Genomic DNA, 25,541 nt, shown 5'->3' with positions numbered 1-25,541 from the left:
TCCATATAATTTATGTGAAAACATTACCTCTGGATCTGCAACAATTTGATTTGACTATTGCTCTTCGGTAATTATTTTGTGCATGTGCTCTAGCTACTGTCAGGTGAGATACGAAACAGAAACAGGGGTGTAATATTTGGCAGACAGTAGCCCAGACAGGGAATTTTAGCTCTGGGAATGGCATATTCTTGTCTCATCACAATCGCACTCTGGGTGCTCCCAGAAATATTTTGTCACTTTCAGCCACGCCCATTCCAATTCCAGATTTGAATATTGCATTATTAAACAATATATAATTATGTATATACATTGTTATAAAACAATGGGTATAGCCCACAAAAGCTTATGCCCAAATAAATGTGTTAGTCTCTAAGGTGTCACAGGACTCCTTGTTGTTTTTGTTATGAAATTCAATCAGATTTATAATGGTAAAATGTTTGAAAAGGCATCGCACGCTGATGAATTACTACAAAATGCTCTTCTGAATAAGGAATGGGAACTATCAACAGGGAACCGATTTCACTTCGTGTTTACTACTGGCTGGACCTGGAACAAAGCTCCCCCTAACGCGATGATTAAGGGTTAAACTCACAGAGCTCAGATCCTCCTCAGCCTAGACACGCCCAGTAATTGCTGTGAGACCTTCCGGTGCATCAGTCCTGAGCCCGGCCCGAGCTGCTCGTGCGGAGCGAGCCCCTCCTGCAGGCTGCAGCCCCAACGCCCGGCGCGGTGAGCGGGGCCAGGGGAGGCGCAGCCAGAGGCGGCCGCGGAGGGAAGGAAACAGCCGCAGAGGCTGGAAATCGCTGCCTGGAGGGAGCTACCGCGGGGAGGAGGGAGGATCGGAGCCCGGTAGGGTCCGCGCCCCTGGCAGCGAGAGACTGACCGACACCTGATGCTCTTGGGCATGAGACAGCCCCTGCATAAGGGGGGCGGGTGGGACCCTTCCCCGGGGCGGTGCTGGGGGGGAGCCGGGTTTTTCCCCCTTCCCGCAGAGCAGGCGGTGGCCGGGACTGGAGGCGGGGCTGGGGGCAGGTCCTGTCGGGCAGTGCCTCTGGCCTGTGCTGCTGGGGCTGGGACCAGCCTACTCGGGAGACCGGGTTAGGGGCCAGGCTGGGGCCGCTGCACACACTGGCAATGGGAGGCGCTGGGGGAGGCTGAACTGAGTCCCTGGGTGTCGCGGGGGAGGGAGGTTCCTTCTCTGACTGCCCCATCAGCCAGGGTGTTGGGGATTCAATCAGAGCACCCGGAGCGAAAAGCCTGGGCGGCTGCTGCTCCTTGAGCTACAGCTCTCTGGCTGTGGCTCCCAGGTACTATCCAGATGGCAACTAAAATCTGTAGCTGGGCTGTTCCTGGTGATGGGGCTCAGCCCAAGGGCAGTTTAATTGTGGTGCAGACATTTGGGCTTCTGCTGGAGCCTGGGCTTTAGGACTGTGCTCTGTGTAGCTCAAGTACAAATAAAGTTGGTCCAGTAAGAGATATTATCTCTCTCACCTTGTCTCTCTAATATCCTGGGACCAACACAGCTACAACAGTGTAATCCTAATTCCTGCCCAATAAAGAGGGCAAGCCCAGGGAGGGAGTGACTGGGGAGTGAACCAACCCTATACTCACCCCACAATGCTGCTCCAGTGCCCCCCCCCCCACACCCTGCAGTAGTGGTTTCAGCAGGGGCTGTCTGGGCCCGGTGTCCTGCTTTGGGCATTGCATCATGGCTGGAGGGGCTGCAATGCTACTCAGGTTTGGTCTGCCCAGCCCTCCGGCATGGTGACAGAGGGTCAGGTATGCCGGCTAAATGTGAGTGGGACTGTGACCTGGAGCTCCAGGTTGCTGCGACACTCACTGAAGTTTGGCTGGCCTGCCCCATCATGGCAGAGAGTCAGGAGGATGACGCCTCAGAAATGGTGCTACTCTTTGTGCCAGGATACAACATCCACAGCAGGGGGCCAGGCTCAGCTCCCGCAGCCACCACTGTGGAGTGAGTCACAGACACAGAAAACACTGTCCATTACTTTTTTTACACGCACAAACCCACACCCATAATGATGTTACAAACTTTCAAACCTTCCAGTTCCATGGACCACTGTACATCTGCATCACCTGCAACAGCTATTCCTCTATCATTGTGCAAACTTTGCCATGCTGAGTTGAGTTGTTTGTCCTTTCAGATGTCGGTGACGTTTGAGGACGTGGCCATGTATTTCTCCCCAGCAGAATGGGCGCTGCTGGCCGAGGAGCAAAAGCAACTTTACAGATACGTCATGTGGGAAAATTACCAGACTCTGGTCTCGTTAGGTGAGGATCCTGTCTGTGAGATCAGGGCCCCAGTGCACTGGATGCTTCACAGAGACACAGTAACTGAGATGGAGCATTGGTTTGAGTGATTGGGTAGAAAGGTGTTTATGGGGTTTGAAGCAGGGGTGCATGGGTGTGGATGGATAGAGGCATGTTTCATTGAGCAGAGCAGCCAGTTCATGGGGAGACAGTTTGGGTGAGGTAATATCTTTCATTGGTCCAGTTTCTGCTGGTGAGAGAGACAAGCTTTTGAACCACACAGAGCTCTTCTTCAGGTCTGGGAAAGGAAAGTTTCTCTCTCTCTCCAACAGAGGTTGGTCCAATAAAAGATGTTACCTCACTCACCTAGTCTTGCTAATATCCTGGGACTGATAGGGCTACAACTACACTGCATATCTTCAAGAGGACACACTTCCACCCATGGTCACTAGCGCTCCACAGTTTAATGCAAGAGAGTTCTGGCTCTTGTAGTTCCCCAGAAATAGCAGATGAGCAGAAAAGGGTCATGTGTTCGGCAGGTCTACAGGATGAAAGGCCAGCCAACAGTTAAGGTGAAAGACAAACTGGGTTCATCTATGCTGGAATAAAAGACCCCCGGCATGGTTATGGGTGGCCTGGGTCAGTTGAATCACAACATAGAGCTCAGGCTGCAGGGCTAAAGATTGTAGTGTAGATGTTCATGCTGGAGTTGGAGCCTGGGCTCTGGGACTCTCCCTCCAAATTGCCACTGAGCAATTTTGCAGTCCCACAGCCCAAGCCCAAATAATCTGACCCAGGCCAGCTACAAGTGTTTTATTCCTATGTAAACATATTCACAGAAGAGAAGGGGGTGCTGGGTAACTGAATAACTCTCCTAGAGAAAGAGAAATATCCAACATTTGCCCCATCTGTTCCCCTCAATTTCTTTAGACACCGCAGTCCTCTCCGTCTGCCCTTTTCACAGGTGCCAGATTGTTTGCAACTCAGTATCCTGCCACTGCTGAGCACCAGGAGTGTTGACCATAAGTTGCAGTTCATGTTTCCATAGAAAAAAATTGCCTATTAGCCTTCACATTTAAAAAAACATTGCATATGGAGCTGTGCAAAGTGCAAGAGTTCTGTGGCTAGAAGTGCTTAGTTTAGATCTAATGGGCAGTGATGCTTTCCTCTAAGCAGGAATCCAAACCCCCAAGCCAGTGGTGATCTCCAACATAGAGCGAGGAGAAAATCTGTGTGTGCTGCGTCCTACAGAAGATGGAGATGGGGACATCCTGAGAGGAACCCACCCAGGTGAGGGAAGGATTTAAACTGATGTGCAGGGATTGAAGGAAGCAGCTGGAATCCTGATACATTGTAGCCAAAGTGACAGTACATCCTGGAATGTTAGTCTTTTAGTCTATTGTTGTTAGGCTTTTTTAGAACAGTATCACATTGTCAGCTCTCATTCAATTCATGATCCACTATAACCACCACATTCTTTCCTGTTGCACCTCTGCCCAGCCAGTTATCCCCCATTTTCTGTTGTGCATTTCATTTTCCTTTCTAGGTGAACTAATTTTAACTTGTGTTTTGGAATTTCACCTTGTTGATTTCAGACCAGTTCTCCAGTTTGTCAGCACCATTTAGAATTCTAATCCTATCCACCAAAGTGTTTGTAATCCTTTGTTGGCTGTCTGAGTCATTGGCTGAACAGCACTTGGGAATCTCCCTTCTGAGTTCAGGCCCAGTTTTGTAGGGACCCAACATCGTTCCTTCGCTTTTTGGGGCTTTCGGTTGACTTTAATAAGGGATTTCCTTATTATTCCCCAGGACTGATTGGGAAGCAACATCATGTTGTGGGAGTGAGGAGGCCTGGACTCTCTTCTTCATTCTGCCTCTGAGCTGCTGGCAGATCTTGGACAATATTGTATTAATTCATATAGACTATATGGGCCCAAAGAGACAAAAGTGTTAACATGTCACTGTTATGGCCAACGTTAAAGAGTGTTAAATAAGGTTTGGGGTTTGGAATACAGAGACAGTAGCCTGCTCTATGCCATGGAAACACCATGAAAAATTCTTTCTAACCTTTTATTAAATATACAGAAAAAAAGGAAAAAGAGTTGAGTCATTTTAGGTATAATGTAAGACTTTTATTTTGACAGTGTCCCTTGTTGCCTTTCCCTTTAGCTGCAGAGAGCCTTTAGACAAAAAGCCTCTGTTTGAAAGTCTTTTAGATGGTAATAATGATGGTAATAACTGTCCTTTTGGGGAAAAGAGAAGCAGTTAGTTGAAATGGACTGGAGCTGTTGTTGATATTATTAAAATCCAATCCCATTTCCTAGGAGACAAAACAAGATAAACCCACACAAGAGGGAGGAGAAAAGAACAGCAAAGATAGAACATGCAGCTTCTGTCTCGGGTTTACTCTTACTTGCCGCTTCATGGCAGGAAAAACACAGGCACGGCACAGGGTCTGATCAGCCAGTTGGAGACCTGCCTGGCAAACCTGTAACAGTGTTGGTCTGTTCAGGACAATGCCTCTTTGGCTGCCTCTTTGATCAAAGGCTTTACAGCAGAGTTGCAAACTATGGCAGTTTTGGCCAGCTAAGCTAGACTCTTATTTACTAGAAGGCAAAGGGAGAAGAGTAAGAAAGAGAAGAAGTATGTGAGGAATGAAAAGAATTCATGGGAGTTAAGAGGGACAGGGGGACAAAAATCTCACATTCCAGGTGATTTTGGGGAGTTAGCCAGAACTGGTAATGGTGGCAGTATCCTCCAGCTCCCTCTCTCTGGTCCATTCTTGTTAAGACATCTCTTAGGATTAGGACAAAGAAGATCTGGGGTCCCAAAAGAGGATCAGGGGTGGCAGCGTGATGGTATCACTCACCGCAGCAGTTGTTAGCACACATCTGCTGTTGCTGTTTTTTCTGTCAGCAAGGGTTGCATTCAGTTCCGCTCCTTTATTTTCCCCCGAAAGTGTTTTCTTTTGAGAAACCCCAAAAGGAAGTAATGAGCAAAATAGCCCAGTGCCTCATTGTTTTTCTGCCAGTTAGGCCTAAATTCTAACTTATTCATTTTGGTTCATTAATGTCCATTTCGACACTTCTCTTGTTTACAGACATTGTTTCATCACTGTCCTTGAATTGCATTATGGCCTCTTTTGTTTGGACCAATTCTGTCGTCTTGTTTATATTTTGCACTTTTTCCCATAGACATTTACTGTTGTAGGATATTGTAACACTTCATAAACTTTCTCACAGTTTTTACAGTTATAGGGCTAATTAGGGTAAATTTGTAGGCCCAATTATTACAACAAGTTACTCCTTTGACTCAGGTTTCTCCCCCCTTTATCTATCTGGTATACAAGCTCTTCAACATCTGGGTGATCTCTCTATGTAGCCCTTGGTGCTATGAAACCACAAGCTCAGTTGTGCTACTACAATACAAAGTAACAGTCAAGCCCTAAATAGCTTTCCTTCTTGTGAGTTGTGGAACTAGAGTGACCAGATAGCAAATGTAAAAAAATTGGGACTGGGGGTGGATGGTAATAGGTGCCTATATAAGAAAAAGCCCCCAAAATCAGGACTGTCCCTATAAAATCAGGACATCTGGTCATCCTATGTGGAACCCACTGTCCAACAGTGACTATAAATGAGTACTATACAGTGCAGGAGAAAGGGCTTCTGTCGGTGATGTTCGTTTGGTCCATATGATGTCCATCAAAGGCCTTTTGTCTTGATGCAGATTTTCCAGATGCAGAGGAGATCTGGGACTGGTCAGCAATTGAAAGCTCCTTGGGCTTCTTCCTCACACAAAGCTGTTTCCCTGGAGCAGGTAGGGAACTTGTCCTCTCCACCAGTGGGAGCTGGAGAGCTCATTTCAGAAATTGTCCATCAGCTGCAAACTCTCCCCTCACAGAGCATTACAATAGGGGTTGAAGCCCAAACACGAGAAGTGCTACAGCTCCTCACCCTGACATCCCCCTAGAAACGCCATCTCTCCCCTTATGCAGATTCCCCCAGTCTCTTCCTCTCCCATTTTCCATAGAACATGGAGGCATTGGGATCCATCACAGTGTGAGTGTTCAATGTGTGTCCCTTGGGAGAGGGGTGTCACTGCTGGTGTGTGGTGATGCTGTTGTCCCCACTGAGATGGGCCTCAGAGTAGGGAGAGAAGTGTGGGGGCTGATTTTCACGTTTACTCGGGGGGCTATTTTCAGGGCCTGTGAGACACTGATCTCCTTCCCCAGCACTGGAGCCCCTGGGAGATTGGCCTCTTGCACTCAACTGCCATGGCCAGCCCTGCTCTGAGGGGACAGGCATGGGGCTCCCTTAGGCACATCCTCCTGCTGAGAATGTTAGTGGTTTCCATTTCTGAGCAGCACAAGAAATAACATCTGAATTCTCTTCCCCACTAAGCACGGGCGAGGAACCTGAGCATGGCTGAGGGGCAGACTCCTGAGCAAGAGTCTGGCAACCTGGAGTCACCCAGCCCTTTCCTGGGAACATCAGTGGAGACCCATTCCCAGAAAACTGAGTGGGGAAGGCACCACAAGAGGCCGTGCAGGCTCCAAAGGCAGAGGAAGCACCTGACTAAGAAGGAATTAGGAACCCGAAGAGGCCATCAGAGGAGATCCAGGCCAAATCTAAAGCCTCCTGCAGAGGGAAAAGCTGAGCCCAGAAAGAGCCTATATACCTGTCGTGTGTGCAGGGAAGAATTCAAGGAGCAGAGAGACCTGATAAGCCACCACTGGATGGTTCATAGGAAACAAGAACTGTATCACTGTAGCGAGTGTGGGGAGAGCTTTAGGAGAAAGAAGGAGTTCAGAGCACATGGGAAAGCTCACAGAAAGAAGAGAGACCATCCCTGTTCTGAATGTGGGAAGATATTCCACCAGTTATCGAATCTCATTGTCCACCAGAGAATACACACGGGAAAGAGACCCTATTGCTGTGCTGAGTGCGGAAAAAGATTTTTCCATATATCAGCTCTTAACATCCACAAGAGAGTCCACTCAGGAGAGAGACCCTTTGCCTGCACTGAGTGTGGAAAGCGATTTATGAATTCATCAACATTTCGTAGTCATCAGGCAATCCACTCAGAAAAGAGACCCCATCACTGTAACCAATGTGGGAAAGGCTTCAAAGTTGCATCAAGTCTTAATAGACACCTGAAAATCCACAGTGAAGAGAGACGCTTCTTGTGCCACGAGTGTGGGAAAAAATTTTGCCTACGAGAACATCTGATCAGACATCAGAGGATCCATACTGGGGAGCAGCCCCATTGCTGTGCTGAGTGTGGGAAAAAATTCAGTCTCCTTCAAAGTCTCAGGAGACACCGGGAAATCCATGGCACAGGGAGACTCCATCGCTGTGCTGAGTGTGGGAAAATATTCCGTCATCTAGAAAATCTCTCTAGACACAAGAGAGTCCACACTGGGGAACTCTATTGCTGCACTGACTGTGGAAAAGGCTTTGTCCGTCTACAACATCTCACTCGCCACCAGAGAATCCACACTGGAGAGAAACCCTATTGCTGCACTGAGTGTGGGAAAAGTTTCACCCAATCGTCAGGCCTCACCAACCACCTGAGAATCCATTCAGGAGAGCGACCCTATCCCTGCACTCAGTGTGGGAAGTGCTTTGCTCACTCGTCATCTCTTACTGAACATCTGAAAACCCATTCAGGAGAGCGACCATATTCCTGCATTCAGTGTGGGAAGCACTTTGCTCGTTCCTCATCTCTTACTCAGCATCAGAGAACCCACCCAGGAGAGCAACCATATTCCTGTGCTCAGTGTGGGAAGCGCTTTGCTCGCTCAGCATATCTTACTAAACACCAGAGCACCCACTCAGAATAGAGACTCCTGACCCTGGTGTTTGATGGAGGGAACCTCTTCATTCTATCGCTTCACCCTGTTCCCAAAGCCTGTAAAAGAGGGGAACTTGCTCCCACTCTGAAATGTTCCCACCTCTTCACTAAGTAGACACAAATTTAGGTGCTGGGTTTGTTAAAATGATTTTATGTAGTCCTGGAGATGGGAGCATTTAACCCTAGAGGTACTGAAACATTCCATTGTGGGCATTATGGGCTGCAGCTAGGACAGAAATGATTGGTGTCAGGACTGCACTTTGGAGTCCACAAATCAATCAAACACCCACAAAACAAATTGATTAGCAGTACCAGGCCAGTGTCTCCCTGTTCTTCAAGTGGGGAAGTCAATGGCCGTGCCTCTCTATCAGAGATCTGACTTTATGTCACTGTTGTCTCATCGTTCTTGGAGGGAATAAAATAATACAAGAGACTGATGAGTCTGAAATGGCTGCACTGCCATGTGTGTAGGTGAAGACCTGCAATTTTCCCTGAGTGCTAACTTTATATATTAAAAATAATAATAATAATTGGAGATATACCAATCTCCTAGAGCTGGAGGGGACCTTGAAAGTCATTGAGTCCAGCCCCCTGCCTTCACTAGCAGGACCAAGTACTGATTTTGCCCAGGTTCCCTAATTGGCCCCCTCAGGGACTGAGCTCACAACCCTGGGTTTAGCAGACCAATGCTCAAACCACGGAGGTATCCCTCCCCCTTTATCCATCACTGCCTTTCTTTTTGGAGCAGGTTATGCCAGCTACATTTCAGTTCAGTTGTAATATTCTCCAAACTGTTATTCCCACTCTAGAAATGGGAATGTTAGGCTTTGAACTAGTAAAAATCTCCTGGAATACTCTGTGCTCATGCTAAGCTTAATTATGCTAATTTACTAGTAGTTCAATTGTTCTAACCTTTGTTCATTGTATATGCAACACCTGTCAGATGCAAGATATACGCTCTCTTAAGGTTTGCCAACTGTGAACTGTGTGCTAGGTACAGTTAGTGCAAATGTGTCCTTGATCTAATGCTGCGTGTGTGCTATGGTCTATTGCCAGCTAAACTGCTGTGTGCATAATTAGATAAGAAAAGTTGTGTAAGGTCTGTGGAATTTGGAATTTTCTGTCTCCTAAATGTGGAGAATACAAATATCAGTTAAACTGTGCTCATAGTTTGAAACCGAGTGAAGATGTAAGTGCCGCAAGACAGATTTCTGAGGGGTAGCCGTGTTAGTCTGTATCAGCTAATACAGTCAAGGTGGATGTGATCCATTCCCAACAGTTGACAAGAAGGCATGAATATCAGCCGAGGAAAAAAATTATTTATTGTTGTGCTAACAAGGCCAATTCAGTCAGGGTGCCAGCAGTGCCCCTCTGCCATGTACATTGACCAAATCAGACAGTTTCTACACAAAAGAATAAATGGACACCAGTCATACCTTCTTGTCAACTGTTGAGAATGGGCCACATCCAACCTGACTGTATTAGCCTCATTAGCACTGATCCCCCACTTGGTGAGGCAACTTCCATCTTTTCATGTGCTATCTATTGATACCTGCTACTGTATCTTTCACTCCATACATCTGATGAAGCAGGTCATAACCCATAAAAGCTTATGCCCAAATAAATTTGTTAGTCTCTAAAGTGCCACAAGGACTTCTCTTTTTTTCCCCTGCAAGACAGTTCTCTAGATTAGCCATTTTTCCTGTTCTTAATTTGTCTAAGACCCAAGAAATGTTAGTCATAGAGATTTCTTGAATTGTAACTGTCCATATAATTTGTATGAAAACATTACCTCTGCAACAATTAGGTTGACCGTTGCTTTTGGTTGATTTTTCTTTTCATGCATGTGGTATGGCTACTGTCAAATCAGCCACAGGGTAGAAACAGGAGTATGATATTTGGCAGAGTGTAGCCCAGACATGGAGTGTCAGCTCTGGGAATGGCATATTCTTGTCTCAACACAGTGGCACTTGAGCTGCAGGAGACGAATGTTATCACTTACAGCCACTCTCCTCCCAGGTCCAGCTTTGAATAATTATTAAATAATGTATTAATTTACTAATAGACACTGTTATGAATCTCAACCCATATTTGTTCCGGTGAAATGTTTGCAGAGGCGTCTCTCACCCTGATGAATTACTAAGAAATGTTCTTTGAAGCGGGGGCTGGAACTCGGGGCTGGGGGTGCAGGAGCGGCAGCCCCCCTGGCCGGAAGTGGTCTCCACCCTAGCCAGGGTGCCCAGCCCCGCACTGGAACATTGCTCCAATAGCCGCCTTCGCAGAAGGGACGAGACCGGGAGCCACCAAGACCCAGGGACCCGACTTCACCTCGTCTCCCCTAGCGGCTCCCTCTGCACCTCGCTCCCCCCGACGAGCTGATTAAGGGTTAAACCCCCCGAGCTCCGAGTCCTCCCCAGCCTAGACACGCCCAGTCATTGCTGCGGGGGGCGGGCTCGGGCAGGGACCTTCTCGTGCGCGCCGCGGAGCCCTGGGGGCCGAGCCCGGCCCGAGCGGCGCGTGCGGAGCGAGCCCCCCCTGCAGGCTGCAGCCCCAGCGCCCGGCGCGGTGAGCGGGGCCCGGGGGGCGCAGCCGGAGGCGGCCGCGGAGGGAGGGAAACAGCCGCAGAGGCTGGAAATCGCCGCCTGGGGAGGGAGCTGCTGGGGGCGGAGCCGAACCGCGCCTGGGACCGGAGAGACCCCCCCCGGGGGCCGGTTTGTGCAGCGGAGCCCGGCAGGGTCCGCGCCCCAGCCCGCGAGAGCCCGACCGACCCCCCTGCTCGCTGCTGGGGGCGGGCGGGACCTTCCCGGGGCGGCGTTGCGGGGGCTGCCGGGTTCTGCCCCCTTCCCGCCGAGCAGGCACCGGCCGGGGCTGGGGGCAGGTCCTGTCGGGCAGTTCCTCTGGCCTGTGCTGCTGGGGCTGGGACAAGCCTGCTCGGGAGACCGGGTTAGGTGAGCAGACAGCAAAGGTGAAAAATTGGGACAGGGTGGGGGGTAATAGGAGCCTAGATAAGAAAAGGACCCCAAAATTGGGCCTGTCCCTATGAAATCGGGACATCTGGTCACCCTAGACCGGGTTAGAGGCCAGGCTGGGGCTGCTGCACACATTGGCAATGGGAGACGCGCTGGGAGGTTGCACTGAGTCCATGTGTACCGAGTGGGGGTGGGGGTTTCCTTCTGTGACTTTCCCATCGGCCAGCGTGTTGGGGATTCAACCAGAGCTCTCCGGAGCAAAAAGCCTGGGCTGCTGCTGCTCGAGCTACAGCTCTCTGGCTGGGGCTCCCAGGGTCTGTCTACACGGCAACTCAAAATCTGCAGCCAGGCTGTGCCAGCTAATATAGCTCAGCCTAGGGGGAGTTTAACTGCGATGCAAACATTTGGGCTTCTGCTGGAGCCTGGGCTTTAGTACCCTGCTCTGTGTAGCTCAAGAACAAATAAGTTTGGTCCAGTAAGAGAGATTATCTCCGCCACCTTGTCTATCTAATATCCTAAAACTAACACCGCAGCAACAGTGTAACCCCGATTTCCGCCCAAGAGAGAGGGAATACCCAGGGAGGGGGCAATTGGGGAGTAAACTAACCCTGTACACACCCCAGAATGCCACCCCAGGAAAACTGTCCATTAATTTTGTTCACCGAGACAAACCTGCAACCATAGTAATGGTACAAACTTCCGAGCCTCCCAGGGCCCTCCCGGTTGTGTGGACCACTGTACATCTGCATCACCTGCAACAGCTATTCCTCTATCAGTGTGTAAACTTTGCCATGCTGAGTTGAGTTGTTTGTCCTTTCAGATGTCGGTGACGTTTGAGGATGTGGCCATGTATTTCTCCCCAGCGGAGTGGGCACTGCTGGGCGAGGAGCAAAGGCAACTTTACAGACACGTCATGTGGGAAAATTACCAGACTCTGGTCTCGTCAGGTGAGGAGCTCTGTCTGTGAGATCAGGGCCCCAGTCCACTGAGATAGTTACTGAGATAGAGCATTGGTCTGAGTGGTTGGGTGGAGAGGTGTCTATGGGGTTTGATGGAGGGTTGTATGGCTGTGGATGGATAGAGGCATGTTTCGTTGAGCAGAGCAGCCAGTTCATGGGGAGACAATTTGGGTGAGGTAATATCTTTTACTGGTCCAACTTCTGTTGGCGAGAGAGACAAGCTTTTGAGCTACACAGAGCTCTTTTTCAGGTCTGGGAAAGGAAAGCTTCTCTCTCTCTCCAACAGAAGTTGGTCCAATAAAAGTTGTTACCTCACTCACCTAGTCTCTCTAATATCCTGGGACTGATAGGGCTACAAGTACACTGCGTATCTTCAAGAGGACACACTTCCACCCATGGTCACTAGCGCTCCACAGTTTAATGCAAGAGAGTTCTGGCTCTTGTGCTGTCTGGGGAACTACATGAGCATTGGGTTGTGTGTTCTGCAGGCTACAGGATGAAAGTCCAGCCAACACCTGGAGAAAGACAGACTGGGTTCATCTAATCTGGTGTATACTGGTTCACCTATGCTGCTCTGGCTGGCCTGGGTCAGTTGACTCAGGATGTGGGACTCAGGTTGTGGGGCTAAAAGTTGTACTGTAGATATTCATGCTTGAGTTGGAGCCTCTGCTCTGGGACCCTCCCTCCAAATATCCACTCTGCAATTTTACAGTCCTACAGCCCAAGCCCCTCAAGCCCAAGACCTCTGACCCAGGCCAGCTACAAATATTTAATTCCTACTAAACATATCCATCAGAGGGAGAGGGGTGCTGGGCCATAGTAGAGTAACTCTCCTAGGCTAAGGAGAAATATTCAGTATTTGCCACATCTGTGCCCCCCAATCCCTTCGGATACCGCAGTCATGTCCATATGCCCTTTCCACAGGTGCCAGGCTGTTTGCAACTCAATATCTCGCTATCGCCTGGCACCAGGAGTGTTGACCAATAGCTGCAGTTCATGTTTCCATGGAAAACAGTTACCTATTAGCCTTCACAATTAGCTCATTGCCTAATTGGCACAAACATTGCATGTGCACCTGTGGAAAGTGCAGCAGTTCTGTGCCTAGAAATGCTTAGCGGTGATGCTTTTTTCTAAGTAGGAATCAAAACTCCCAAGCCAGTGATGATCTCCAGCATAGAGCGAGGGGAAGATCTATGTGTGCAGGGTCCCACAGAAGATGAAGATGGGAACATCCTGAGAGGAATCCACCCAGGTGAGGAAGGAGTTAAAGTGATGTGCAGGGATCGAACGAGTAGATGAAGGCAGCTGGAATCCTGATATGTTTTGGCCAAAGTGACAATACACTGGAGAATGTTAGTCTTTTAGTCTAATATTAGGCTTTTTTAGAACAGTACCATATTGTCAGCTACCATTCAATTCATGATCCAGTATAACCACCACATTCTCTTCTGCTGTACTGCTGCCAAGCCAGTTATTCCCCATTTTCTAGTTGTGCATTTCATTTTTCCTTCCTAAGTCAACTGTTTCATACTTGTGTTTCTTGAATGTCACCTTGTTGATTTCAGACCAGTTCTCCAGTTTGTCAACATCTTTTAGAATTCTAATCCTGTCCGTCAAAGTGTTTGTAACCCTTCCCTGGCTGTCTGAATCATTGGCCAAGCAGCACTTGGGAATCTCCTTTCCAAGTTCAGGCTCAATTTTGTAGGTACTCTGCATTGTTCCATCGCTTTTTTGGGCTCTCAGTTGACATTAATAAGGGATTTTCTTATTACTCCCCAGGACTGGTTGGGAGACAACATCATGTTGTGGGAGTGAGGAGACCTGGACTCTATTCCTCATTCTGCCACTGAGCTGCTGGCAGATCTTGGACAATGTTGTATTAATTCATATAGACTATATGGCCCAAAGAGACAACGGTGTTAACGTGACACTGTCATGGGCATCATTAAAGACTGTTAAATAAGGTTTGGGGGTTGGAATATAGAGAGAGTAGGCTGCTTAGTACCAGGCAAACACCATGAAAAATTCTTTCTATTCTTTTATTAAAGATACAGAAAAAAGAAGGTAAAAGAGTTAAGGCATTTGAATGTCAGGAATGATGAAGGGTTTTTTTGTTTTTTAACAATGTCCTTTGTTGCCTTTCCCTTTAGCTGCAGAGAGTCTTTAGACAGAAGGCCTCTGTTTGAAAGTCTTTTAGATGGTATTAAACACAGTAATTACTGTCCCTTTGAAATCTTGGAGCTGTTGTTGATATTATTAAAATCCAATCCCATTTCCTAGGAGACAAATGAACACAAACCCACTCGAGGGAAGAGAAAAGAACAGCAAAGATAGAACATGCAGCTTCTGTCTTGGGTTTACTCTCACTTGCCGCTTCACGGCTGGAGAAACACAGGCACGGCACATGATCTGATCAGCCAATTGGAGACCTGCCTGGCAAACGTGTCCAGCGTTGGTCTGTTCTGGACAATGCGTTTCCCTGCCTCTTTGATCACAGGCTTACAGAACGGATGCTAACTATGGCAGTTTTGGCAGGCTAAGGCAGACTCTTATTTACTAGAAGGCAGAGGGAGAAGAGTAAGAAAGAGGAGTAATATGCAGGGAATGAAAAGGAATTCATGGGAGTTAAGAGGGACAGGGGGACAAAAATCTCACATTCCAGGTGATTTTGGGGAGTTAGCCAGAATTGATAATGATGGCAGTATCCTCCCGCTCCCTCTTTCTGGTCCATTCTTGTTAAGACATCTCTTAGGATTAGGACAAAGAAGATCTGGGGTCCCAAAATCAGGATTAGGGTGGCAGCGTGATGGTATCGCTCACTGCAGAGCTGTTGGCACACACCTGCTATTGCCGTTGTTTTTCAGTCAGCAAAGGTTGCATTCACTTCCTCTCTTTTATTGTCCCCCGAAAATGTTTTCTTTTGAGAAACCCTTAAAGGAAGTAGTGGGCAAAATAGCCCAGCCCCTCATTGATTTTCTGTCAGGCCTAAATTAAACTCAGTCATTTTGGTTCGTTACTGTCCAGTTCCACATTTCTCTTGCTTACAACCGTCATTTTAACACTGCCCCTGAATTGCATTATAGGCCTTTTGTATTTGTCCTAATTCTGTCGTCCTTTTTATATTTTTCACCTTTTCCCATCAACATTTATTCTTGTAGGATATTGTAACACATTATAAACTTTCTCACAGTTTTTACAATTAAACGGCTAATTAGGTCAATTTCTGGTCCGAGTTATTAAAACAACAAGTTACTCCTTTGGCTCAGGCTCTGTCAGTCCCTTTGTGTATTTAGTGTATAAGCTCTTCAACATCAGGGTGATCTCACTGTAATTTTGTGCAGCACCTGGTGCTACAGTTCATTGATCACAGTTGTGCTACCATAATACAAAATAAGTGTCCAGACCCAAATGGCTTCCCCTCTTGTGCATTGTGGAACACACTATCCAACAGTGACCATAAATGAGTAATTTACAGCGCAGGGGAAAGGGCTTCTCTCACTGATAGTCATTCGGTCTATGTGCTGTCAACCAAAGACCTTTTGTCTTGGTGCAGATTTTCCAGCTGCAGAGGAGACCTGGGACTGGTCAGCAACTGAAAGCTCCTTGGGCTGCTTCCTAACACAAAGCTCTTCCCCTGGAGCAGGTAGGGAACCAGCTCTGTCCTTTCCACCAATGGGACCTGGAGAGCTCATTTCAAGAATCGTCCATCAGCTGCAAACTCTCCCCCACAGAGCATTACAATAGGGATTGAAGCCCAAATATGAGAGGTGCTACAGCTCCTCACCCTGACGTTCTCCTAGAAACATCATCTCTCCCCTTACGCAGATTCCTCCAGTCTCTCCCCCTCCCCCATTTTCCATAGAACATGGAGCCATTCAGATCCCATCACAGTGTGAGTTTTCCATGTGTGTCTCGGGAGAGTGGTTTCACTGCTGGTGTGTATGATGCTGTTCTCCCCAGTAAGATGGGCCTCAGAGTAGGGAGAGAATTGTGGGGGCTGATTTCCAGGTTTATTTGGGAGGCTATTATCAGGGCCTATGGGACACTGACCATCTCCTCCTTCCCCAGAACTGGGGCCCCTGGGAGTTTGGACTCTTGCACTCAACTGCCGATGGCCAGCCCTGCTCTGAAGGGAGAGGCATAGGGCTGCTGGGAATATTAGTTGTTTCTCTTTGTGAGGAGCACAAGAAATAACTTCTGAATTCTCTTCCCCACCAAGCACGGGCGAGGAACCTGAACAGAGCTGAGGGGCAGACTCCTGAGGAAGGGACTGGTAACCTGGAGCCACTCAGACCTTTCCCAGGGACATCAGGGAAGAACCATTCCAAGAAATCTAAGCGGGGAAGACATCACAAGAGGCAGGGGAGGCCACAAAGGCAGAGGAAAAATCTGACCAGGAAGGAGCCAGCAACCTCAAGAGGCCATCAGAGGAGATCCAGGCCAGATCCAAAGCCTGCAAAGGGCAAAGCAGAGTTCAGAAAGAGCCTATATAGCTGCCGTGTGTGCAGGGAAGAATTCAAAGTGCAGAGAGACCTGATAAGTCACCACTGGATGGTTCATAGGAAAAAGGAACTATATCACTGTAGCGAGTGTGGGGAGAGCTTTAGGAGAAAGAAGGAGTTCAGAGCACATGGGAAAGCTCACAGAAAGAAGAGAGACCATCCCTGTTCTGAATGTGGGAAGATATTCCACCAGTTATCGAATCTCATTGTTCACCAGAGAATCCACACTGGAGAGAGACCCTATCACTGCGCTGAGTGTGGAAAAAGATTCTTATACTTATCAGCTTTTACCATCCACAAGAGAATCCACTCAGGAGAGAGACCCTATGCCTGCACTGAGTGTGGAAATCAATTTATGGATTCGTCAACATTGCGTAATCACCAAAGAATCCACTCAGAAAAGAGACCCCATCGCTGTAACCAATGTGGGAAAGGCTTCAAACTTACATCAAATCTTACTAGGCACCAGAAAATCCACAGCGAAGAGAGACCCTTCTTGTGCCACGAGTGTGGGAAAAAGTTCTGCCTACGAGAGCATCTGATCAGACATCAGATGATCCACACTGGGGAGCAGCCCCATTGCTGTGCTAAGTGTGGGAAAAAATTCAGTCTCCTTCAAAGTCTCAGGAGACACCAGGAAACCCATAGTACAGAGAGACTCCATCGCTGTGCTGAGTGTGGGAAAATATTTCGTCATTCAAACAGTCTTTTTAAACACCAGAGAGTGCACACTGGGAAACTCCATCGCTGCTCTGACTGTGGAAAAGGCTTTGTCTATATACATCATCTCACTCGCCACCAGAGAATCCACACTGGAGAGAAACCCTATTGCTGCACTGAGTGCGGGAAAAGTTTCACCCAATCGTCAGGCCTCACCAACCACCAGAGAATCCATTCAGGAGAGCGACCCTATCCCTGCACTCAGTGTGGGAAGTGCTTTGCTCACTCGTCATCTCTCACTGAACATCTGAAAACCCATTCTGGAGAGCGACCATATTCCTGTATTCAGTGTGGGAAGCACTTTGCTCGCTCATCATCTCTTACTCAGCATCAGAGAACCCACTCAGGAGAGCGACCATATTCCTGTGCTCAGTGTGGGAAGCGCTTTGCTCGCTCATCATATCTTACTAAACACCAGAGCACCCACTCAGAATAGAGACTCCTGACCCTGGTGTTTGATGGAGGGAACCTCTTCATTCTTCCTTCACCCTGTTCCCAAAGCTGTAAAAGAGAGAGAACTTGCTCCCACTCTGAAATGTTCCCACCTCTTCACTAAGCAGACATGAGTTTAGGTGCTGGGTTTGTTAAAATAATTTGTATGGTCCTCAAGAGGTACCGAAACATTCTATTGTGGGCATAATGGGCTGCAGGTGGGACAGAGATGACTGGAGTCATGACTGCACTTTGGAGGCCCTGGTTTCTCCCAAGCCGTTGGTTCACTGCACCTCCCATCCTCTCAGGCTCCACAAATTGAATTCAATGTTTTATTTCTTCGTGGATCTTGGGGTTTGGAAAAATGGGCAGAGATTGAAAAGGAGCTTTCGTCTCCTGAGTTAATGACAGGCTGTGACATCCCCTGTGTGCCCCTCATAGTACTGAATCAAAAGGAAGGTTGTTTTTGATTTGGCTTTGAGAGAAAATTATGACTCAAGCTGTCTTGATAGTTGGCTTCATGCATAATGCAGCCAGGGTCCTGTCTTCACACCTAATGGCCAGGCAAGCAATACCAGCTAGGACCGGCAGGTTAGAGACTGGAGTTTCTGGGTCACACGATGATACAGCTAAAGTCAAAACACCTCTTCTCTGAAATAATGAGCATGTCAAACAATATATCAGAGACAACATTTCTAAGGAACAGCACCAACAGGTGGTGTGGGATTCTACTTTGGTTTGATGCTGCATTTCTTGGTGGACAGACAAGTCAGAATTCCATCCCCTACTCTCTGCGAATCAGCTCTCATGCCCTCCTTGGATTAACCGTATTAAGTGAAAGATCCTTCTTCATTACAACAGGATACATTGTGGTGACAGGTGCTTTAACTTACATCTCTACTCACTGGGGCTTCTTGAGCTCCCCATTCTGTTCCTGAGGGACTCAAGAACAAACAGACCATGCTGTTCGGTTATGGACTGTCTTCTTTATCATGTTAATGGTAGATGCAAATGCTTGACCTCTATGGATGCTACTGTCATGATTAGCGTGACTACATCACTTACCCAACATCTATCTAATTCATTGTGCCAGAAGAAGTCATACCAGAAAAAAAGGTAAAGGCACATGTCAAGGTAGTAAAAGAACTAAAAAAGAGCCACCGTGGCTTTGCAACCATGTAAAAGAAACAGTGAGAAATAAAAAGACTTCCTTTAAAAAGTGGAAGTCAGATCCTAGTGAGGTAAATAGAAAGGAGCATAAACACTGCCAAATTAAGTGTAAAAATGTAATTAAAAAAGCCAAAGAGGAGTTTGAAGAACGGCTAGCCAAAAACTCCAAAGGTAATAACAATGTTTTTTAAGTACATCAGAAACAGGAACCCTGCTAAACAAACAGTGGGGCCCCTCGACGATCGAGATACAAAAGGAGCACTTAAAGATGATAAAGTCATTGCGGAGAAACTAAATGGATTTTTGCTTCAGTCTTCACGGCTGAGGATGTTAGGGAGATTCCCAAACCTTAGCCAGCTTTTCTAGGTGACAAATCCGAGGAACTGTCACAGATTGAAGTGTCACTAGAGGAGGTTTTGGAATTAATTGATAAACTCAACAATAACAAGTCACTGGGACCAGATGGCATTCACCCAAGAGTCCAGAAAGAACTCAAATGTGAAGTTGCAGAGCTATTAACTAGGGTTTGTAACCTGTCCTTTAAATCGGCTTCTATACCCAACGACTGAAAGATAGCTAATGTAATGCCAATATTTAAAAAGGGCTCTAGAGGTGATCCCGGCAATTACAGACCGGTAATTCTAACGTCCATACTGGGCAAATTAGTCGAAACAATAGTAACAACTAAAATTGTCAGACACCTAGAAGAACATAAATTGTTGGGCAAAAGTCAACATGGTTTCTGTAAAGGAAAATCATGTCTTACTATTCTATTAGAGTTCTTCGAAGGGGTCAATAAACATGTGGACAAGGGGGATCCAGTGGACATAGTGTACTTAGATTTCCAGAAAGCCTTTGACAAGCTCCCTCACCAAAGGCTCTTACATAAATTAAGTTGTCGTGGGATAAAAGGGAAGGTCCTTTCATGGACTGAGAACTGGTTAAAAGACAGGGAACAAAGGGAAGGAATTAATGGTAAAGTCTCAGAATGGAGAGGGGTAACTAGCGGTGTTCCCCAAGGGTCAGTCCTCGGACCAACCCTATTCAACTTTTTCATAAATGATCTGGAGAAAGGGGTAAAAAGTGAGGTGGCAAAGTCTGCAGATGATACTAAACTGCTCAAGATAGTTAAGACCAAAGCAGACTATGAAGAACTTCAAAAAGATCTCCCAAAACTAAGTGATTGGGCAACAAAATGGCAAATGAAATATAATGTGGATAAATGTAAAGTAATGCACCTTGGAAAAAATAACCCCAACTATACATAGAATATGATCTGGGCTAATTTAGCTACAACAAATCAGGAAAAAGATCTTGGAGTCATCGTGGATAGTTCTCTGAAGATGTCCACGCAGTGTGCAGAGATGGTCAAAAAAGCAAACAGGATGTTAGGAATCATTAAAAAGGGGATAGAGAATAAGACTGAGAATATATTATTGCCCTTATATAAATCCATGGTAGACTCACATCTTGAATACTGTGTACAGATGTGATGATCTCATCTCAAAAAAGATATACTGGCACTAGAAAAGGTTCAGAGAAGGGGTTTGGAACAGGTCCCATATAAGGAGAGATTAAGGCGGCTAGGACTTTTCAGCTTGGAAAAGAGGAGACTAAGGGGGGATACAATAGAGGTGTATAAAATCGTGAGTGATGTGGAGAAAGTAGATAAGGAAAAGTTATTTACTTTATTCCCATAATACAAGAACTAGAGGTCACCAAATGAAATCAATGGGCAGCAGGTTTAAAAACAAATAAAAGGAAGTTCTTCACACAGTGCACAGACAACTTGTGAAACTCCTCACCTGAGGAGGCTGTGAAGGTTAGGACTATAACAGCATTTAAAAAAGAACTGGATAAATTCATGGAGATTAAGTCCATTAATGACTATTAGCCAGGATGGGTAAGCCATGGTGTCCCTAGACTGTTTGTCAGAGGGTGGAGATAGATGGCAGGAGAGAGATCACTTGATCATTACCTGTTAGGTTCACTCCCTCTGGGGCACCTGGCATTGGCCACTGGCGGTAGACAGGATACTGGGCTGGATGGACCTTTGGTCTGACCCAGTACGGCCATTTTTATGTTCTTATGTTAAGGCTGATTCCCTACTCTGGCACTTCGAGTGCAGCAGATAGGGGCCTGCAAGGATTCAAAAAATTAATACTGGTCCCTCTAGGCTTGTATTAAACTCCCAAGGTTACAGCTTCTCTCTGACCTTGGATGGGTAGATGCTGCCACCACCCAAATGCAAATCCCTGGGAACCCAGGAAGGCACAGTTGGGAATTCCTTTCCCTGGGGTACCCTCAAGCCCTTTCACACCCACTCCCACCCTCCAGGGAGGAGCTGAGAAAGAAAACAAAGGAAATTAGCTGTTGCCCCCAGGTAATTAAACAACATATGCACAAACCTCTTAGGACACCAGAAATCCAATCCTGTTCTTAAAAAAGATAATTTTTATTAAAAACAAAAAGAAAGAACGTACATCTGGAATTTAGGCTTTTGCTAGATTTTTAAAAAGCAATTCCAAAAATTAAGCTCTCAAAATAGCTTTGGGGGGTGTTTGTGGGGGGGTTCACCTTAAAGTTTAGAAGCAAACAAAAGCATCTGGGGTTAGCACAGAGGAATCCACTAGCCGTGAGAAAAACAGAAATAAACCTAATTGCGTCTTTCTAAACATTCCTGATTCTCTTACACATTTGGAGAAAAGCAACAGAGGAAATTTTCCCCCCATTTTAAAAAGTTCTAGCCTTCCCACTGGCTCTTTTGGTCAGGTGCCCTCTCCCTTTCTTTTACCTGGGGGACTTTAACCTTTTACAGGTAAAGCAAGCAAAGAACAGCCACCAAGTGTGATATGGGTATAAAACCTCCAGTAGTCATGGGGCTTGGACAGAGATAGGATCCTGCATGGGGAACAGGCAGCCCAGAGAGCACTGTTTCAGGGGAGAGAGAGAATCCTAAATAGACAGGGAGAGAAACCAGTCCCAGCAACATCCACAGATCAATCCGTGGCCATACCTCTCTGCCAGAGGCTGATGATGAGAAGCGACTTTATGTCACTATTGTCTCATCGTTCCTGGAGGGAATAAAATAATACAAGAGAAATATGAGTCTGAAGTGGCTGCACTGTCATGTGTGTACTGCATTGCTGACTTTGCCATGTTTCAGTCATTTGAGAGATGATGTTGGGAAGAAGCAGCCATCTTGCCTTTCTTACTGGAGCTGGTTATGCTGTATGCAGTTCACCTCAGTTGCTATCTGCTTTAAATCATTGTCTGTATTCTAAAAATGGGGGTGTTAGAGCACTGAATTAGTTAAAAGCTCCCAGAATACTTTGTGCTCATGCTAAGCTTTATTGTACAAATGTACTAGTAGTTAAATTGTTCTAAACTTTGTTCATAATATATGCAGAATCTGTCAGACGCAAGATATATGCTCTCTTAAGGCTTGCCAAATATGAACTGCGTGCTATGTACAGTTAGTGTACATGTATCTTTGTTTTTTATGCTACTTATATGCTATGGTCTCCTGCCAGCTAAACTGTTGCATGCATAATTAGATAAGAAAAGGTGTGTAAGGTTTGCAGACGTCTCCTGCATACATCGGGGTTGCGTTCTTGAAAAAGGTGATGGATACCGAAATGACGTATATGGATACTGAAGTTCAGCTGGAGCTGATTCTTGCAGAAGAGCATGAACTATAAGAAAGAGGAAGAGGTGCCCCAAAATGTTCCTCCCTCTCTCTCTGCTCATGGCATCAATGACACCTGAAAGACAAGGAAAGTAACACTGCACTTGGGGAGGGTCCCTAGCTGAAAGGATTCCCGCCGATTAAACGAATACAGCATGCGGTGAGAGAGACTTTTGCTTTGAATCCATTTAACTTGTACAGTTAGTTATTAGTTGTGTTTTACCTATTATTTTCCTATAACTAAGGCTACGTTTTTTTTCACAGAAGTAGAAAAAGTCTCAGAATCTGTGACTTCCAAAGACCTTCACGACTTTAGCCCTGGCATCTGGGAGCTGCAAGGTCCCATCGCCTCCCATAGTGGCAGGGAGCACGTACATCCACCGCATGAGTCAGCGGGCCCCCAAGCTCTCCGCTGCCATGGGCAGCGAGGTATCCCGCAGTTTGTAGCAGCTGCTGCAGGTGGAGGCGGGGGCCACCCTGCAGCTCCTGACCCACCTTGGTGGGCACGTGGACCACCACAGCTCCCCACTGCAGTGATGGCAGGGGGATTCCTTCCTCTCCACTGCTGCTCCAGAGCTGCCCAGAGCTCCCCCCAGAGCTCCAAGCCACTCCACAGCTGCCCAGTCCCTTCCTGTTTTATCAAGAATATTTTTTAAAAGTCAGGGACGAGTCATGGGCCTCTGACTTTTTCTTTAGTCTCCATGAACAATCCCTTCTTATCTGTAAACCACTTAAATTCTCTGTAGTTTTAACTTGTACTTAACTTGTAATATTGTTTCATCTAAGCCAGTGGGTTTGGATTGAAGGATTTGAGAATCTCCATATCAGATAACAGGATTTGTGCCCATCATTTTCTATTAATATACTTTATATGAGCTTGTATTGTCCAGGAGAAGGCTGGACAGTTCATGTTTTACATTTCTGGGAGAAGGTCTGGGTTTTTGCTGGTGTTGCTCTGCAGTGTAATTCAGGAGCCACTGGCTATAGGACAGTACTGCTGGGAGTAATTCCCATGCTGGAGGCAACCTGGGAGAGAACCTGAGTCAAAGGAGTAACTTGCTGTTGTAATTATTGGGCCCAATTCCCTATTCTTAGCATTCCCTGGAACTGCTGTGTACAGCACACCCTCCACCACAAATGCCCAGCGGCCGGCACACCACCACCCCTGCCCAGCACTCCACACAGAGCCACACCACTACTGCCCAATTCACTTCCCCACAGTCCACCACCACAACTACACAGCACCCTACTCCGACCCCCCGCTGCCCAGCATTCTAACACACAGACCTCCCCCACTGCCCCCCCCAAGAGACTCCCCACTGGCCAGGGGCCCAAACACACACCTCTAGAGACCCACTCTCTCACACCCTCTCCCCGGCCACAGTCACCGGCCCTGCTGGAAGGTGATGGCATCTGCTGGGCTGAGCTGACAGCACAGCCAGGGCCAGTCCACAGCCAAGGTGGGGAATCACTCTGGTCTCTTGGAACTGGTGTGATTAGCCAGAGCAGGGTCTGCACCCGCCCTGGCTAGACTCCCTCAGGACCCACTTGCCTGGAGATAGGGTGACCATGCATCCCCATTTGGCCAGGACAGATCGCTTTTTAAGCTCTGTCCTGGCCATCCTGACTTTTTTGACAAAAATGGGCATTTTTCCTGTTTGCTCCTGCCAACCCATCAGTTGGCAAGTGCAAATGAAACAAATGCCCAGTTTACCAAAAAAGTCAGCTGCGCCCCCCTAGCGGGGTGTGGAGAAATGTGTGTGCAGGGGGTGGCGATGTGAGGTGCCAAGCAGCAGGGCTCAGAGCGGGGGGGTGAGCCCCAGGTAGAAAGGAGCAGGGGTTAGAGGCCAGCCCCAGTTCCTGGCAGTGGTGCGGGGTGTTGGGGCAAGGGAGGAGTCAGCCCGTCCTGGCAGCAGCATGTGGAGCTGAGGGAGTAGGGGGGTCACTGGAGTGCGGAGCTATTGAGGGGTCAGTCCCAGTGGTGGATTTAGAGTTAGTGGGGCCTTGTGTCCGGCTTAATTTTTGGGGCCCCACCTTGGGACCCAGCCAAGAAAAAGAACATTCTCTCTTATCTCCCTCCTGCCCCCATTTTTGGTTATTTTTTCTTCATCTTCCTCCTATAAGTAATAGCAAGTACATGAAAATAAAGTGAGGTACCTTGATTGTTCTTGTAGTCTAACTTTTCCGCAGACCATCTGAAAATCGCTGGGGGTCTTAGCGGACCACTGAATGATCTTTCCAAATATTGTTTGTACCATTAGCTAACTACTGTAAAAAGCTGCTTAAATGGTAACTCTTGTCCATATAAACTATGTAAAAATATTACATCTGGATCTGCCACTATTTGGTTGACCATTGCTTTTGGCTGATTTTTTTCATACATGTGGTATTACTAGTATCAAATCAGATACAAAATAGAAACTCGGGAATGACATTTGGCAGAGTGCAGTCCAGACACGGAATTTCACCTCTGGGAATGTTCATGTCTCATCTTAATGGCACAAGTTACAACGCTGCGAAAAGTATTTTCTTTCTTACAGCCACTCACATCCCAGGTCCAGATTTGAATAATTATGAAATAACCTAGTCATCTACTAATAGACACTGTTATGAATCTCAACGGTGAAATGTTTGCAGAGGCGTCTCTCACCCTGATGAATTACTAAGAAATGTTCTTTGAAGCGGGGGCTGGAACTCGGGGCTGGGGGTGCAGGAGCGGCAGCCCCCCTGGCCGGAAGTGGTCTCCACCCTAGCCAGGGTGCCCAGCCCCGCACTGGAACATTGCTCCAATAGCCGCCTTCGCAGAAGGGACGGGACCGGGAGCCACCAAGACCCAGGGACCCGACTTCACCTCGTCTCCCCTAGCGGCTCCCTCTGCACCTCGCTCCCCCCGACGAGCTGATTAAGGGTTAAACCCCCCGAGCTCCGAGTCCTCCCCAGCCTAGACACGCCCAGTCATTGCTGCGGGGGGCGGGCT

General features: G+C 47.4%; 2 protein-coding genes across 7 annotated transcripts in view; both read left to right on the top strand.

Annotated features, from left to right (window-relative positions):
• The first annotated feature begins 738 nt into the window (after positions 1-738).
• On the top strand, positions 739-24,726 carry LOC127052777 (zinc finger protein 883-like). Its single transcript, XM_050956819.1, has 5 exons — positions 739-849; positions 2,166-2,292; positions 3,445-3,561; positions 5,998-6,087; positions 16,272-24,726. Exons 2-5 carry the CDS (start codon positions 2,166-2,168, stop codon positions 17,708-17,710), a joined length of 1,773 nt encoding a protein of 590 aa, XP_050812776.1. The 5' UTR covers positions 739-849; the 3' UTR covers positions 17,711-24,726.
• The window catches only part of LOC127052770 (zinc finger protein 883-like), a 69,452-nt gene continuing 54,546 nt past the window's right edge, over positions 10,636-25,541 (top strand). Inside the window, exon 1 of one of the 6 annotated variants that reach the window (XM_050956773.1) lies at positions 10,636-10,689. The gene's annotated coding sequence lies outside the window, so the exon portion shown is untranslated. The other 5 variants (XM_050956776.1, XM_050956798.1, XM_050956779.1 and 2 more) reach the window with 5 other exon arrangements.

The sequence above is a fragment of the Gopherus flavomarginatus genome, chromosome 5 (assembly GCF_025201925.1).
Source record: "Gopherus flavomarginatus isolate rGopFla2 chromosome 5, rGopFla2.mat.asm, whole genome shotgun sequence".
Taxonomy (NCBI): domain Eukaryota; kingdom Metazoa; phylum Chordata; order Testudines; family Testudinidae; genus Gopherus; species Gopherus flavomarginatus.
Note: the sequence above shows the minus strand (reverse complement) of the source record. Positions and strands in the feature narration are given on the sequence as shown.

Bases quoted from the DNA above. Each gene is read 5' to 3' on its own strand.
- LOC127052777 (XM_050956819.1), top strand. From the start codon at position 2,166: ATGTCGGTGACGTTTGAGGACGTGGCCATGTATTTCTCCCCAGCAGAA. The intron at 2,293-3,444 runs GTGAGGATCCTG...CTTTCCTCTAAG, and splicing joins CCAGACTCTGGTCTCGTTAG to CAGGAATCCAAACCCCCAAG. The intron at 6,088-16,271 runs GTAGGGAACTTG...TTCCCCACCAAG, and splicing joins AAGCTGTTTCCCTGGAGCAG to CACGGGCGAGGAACCTGAAC.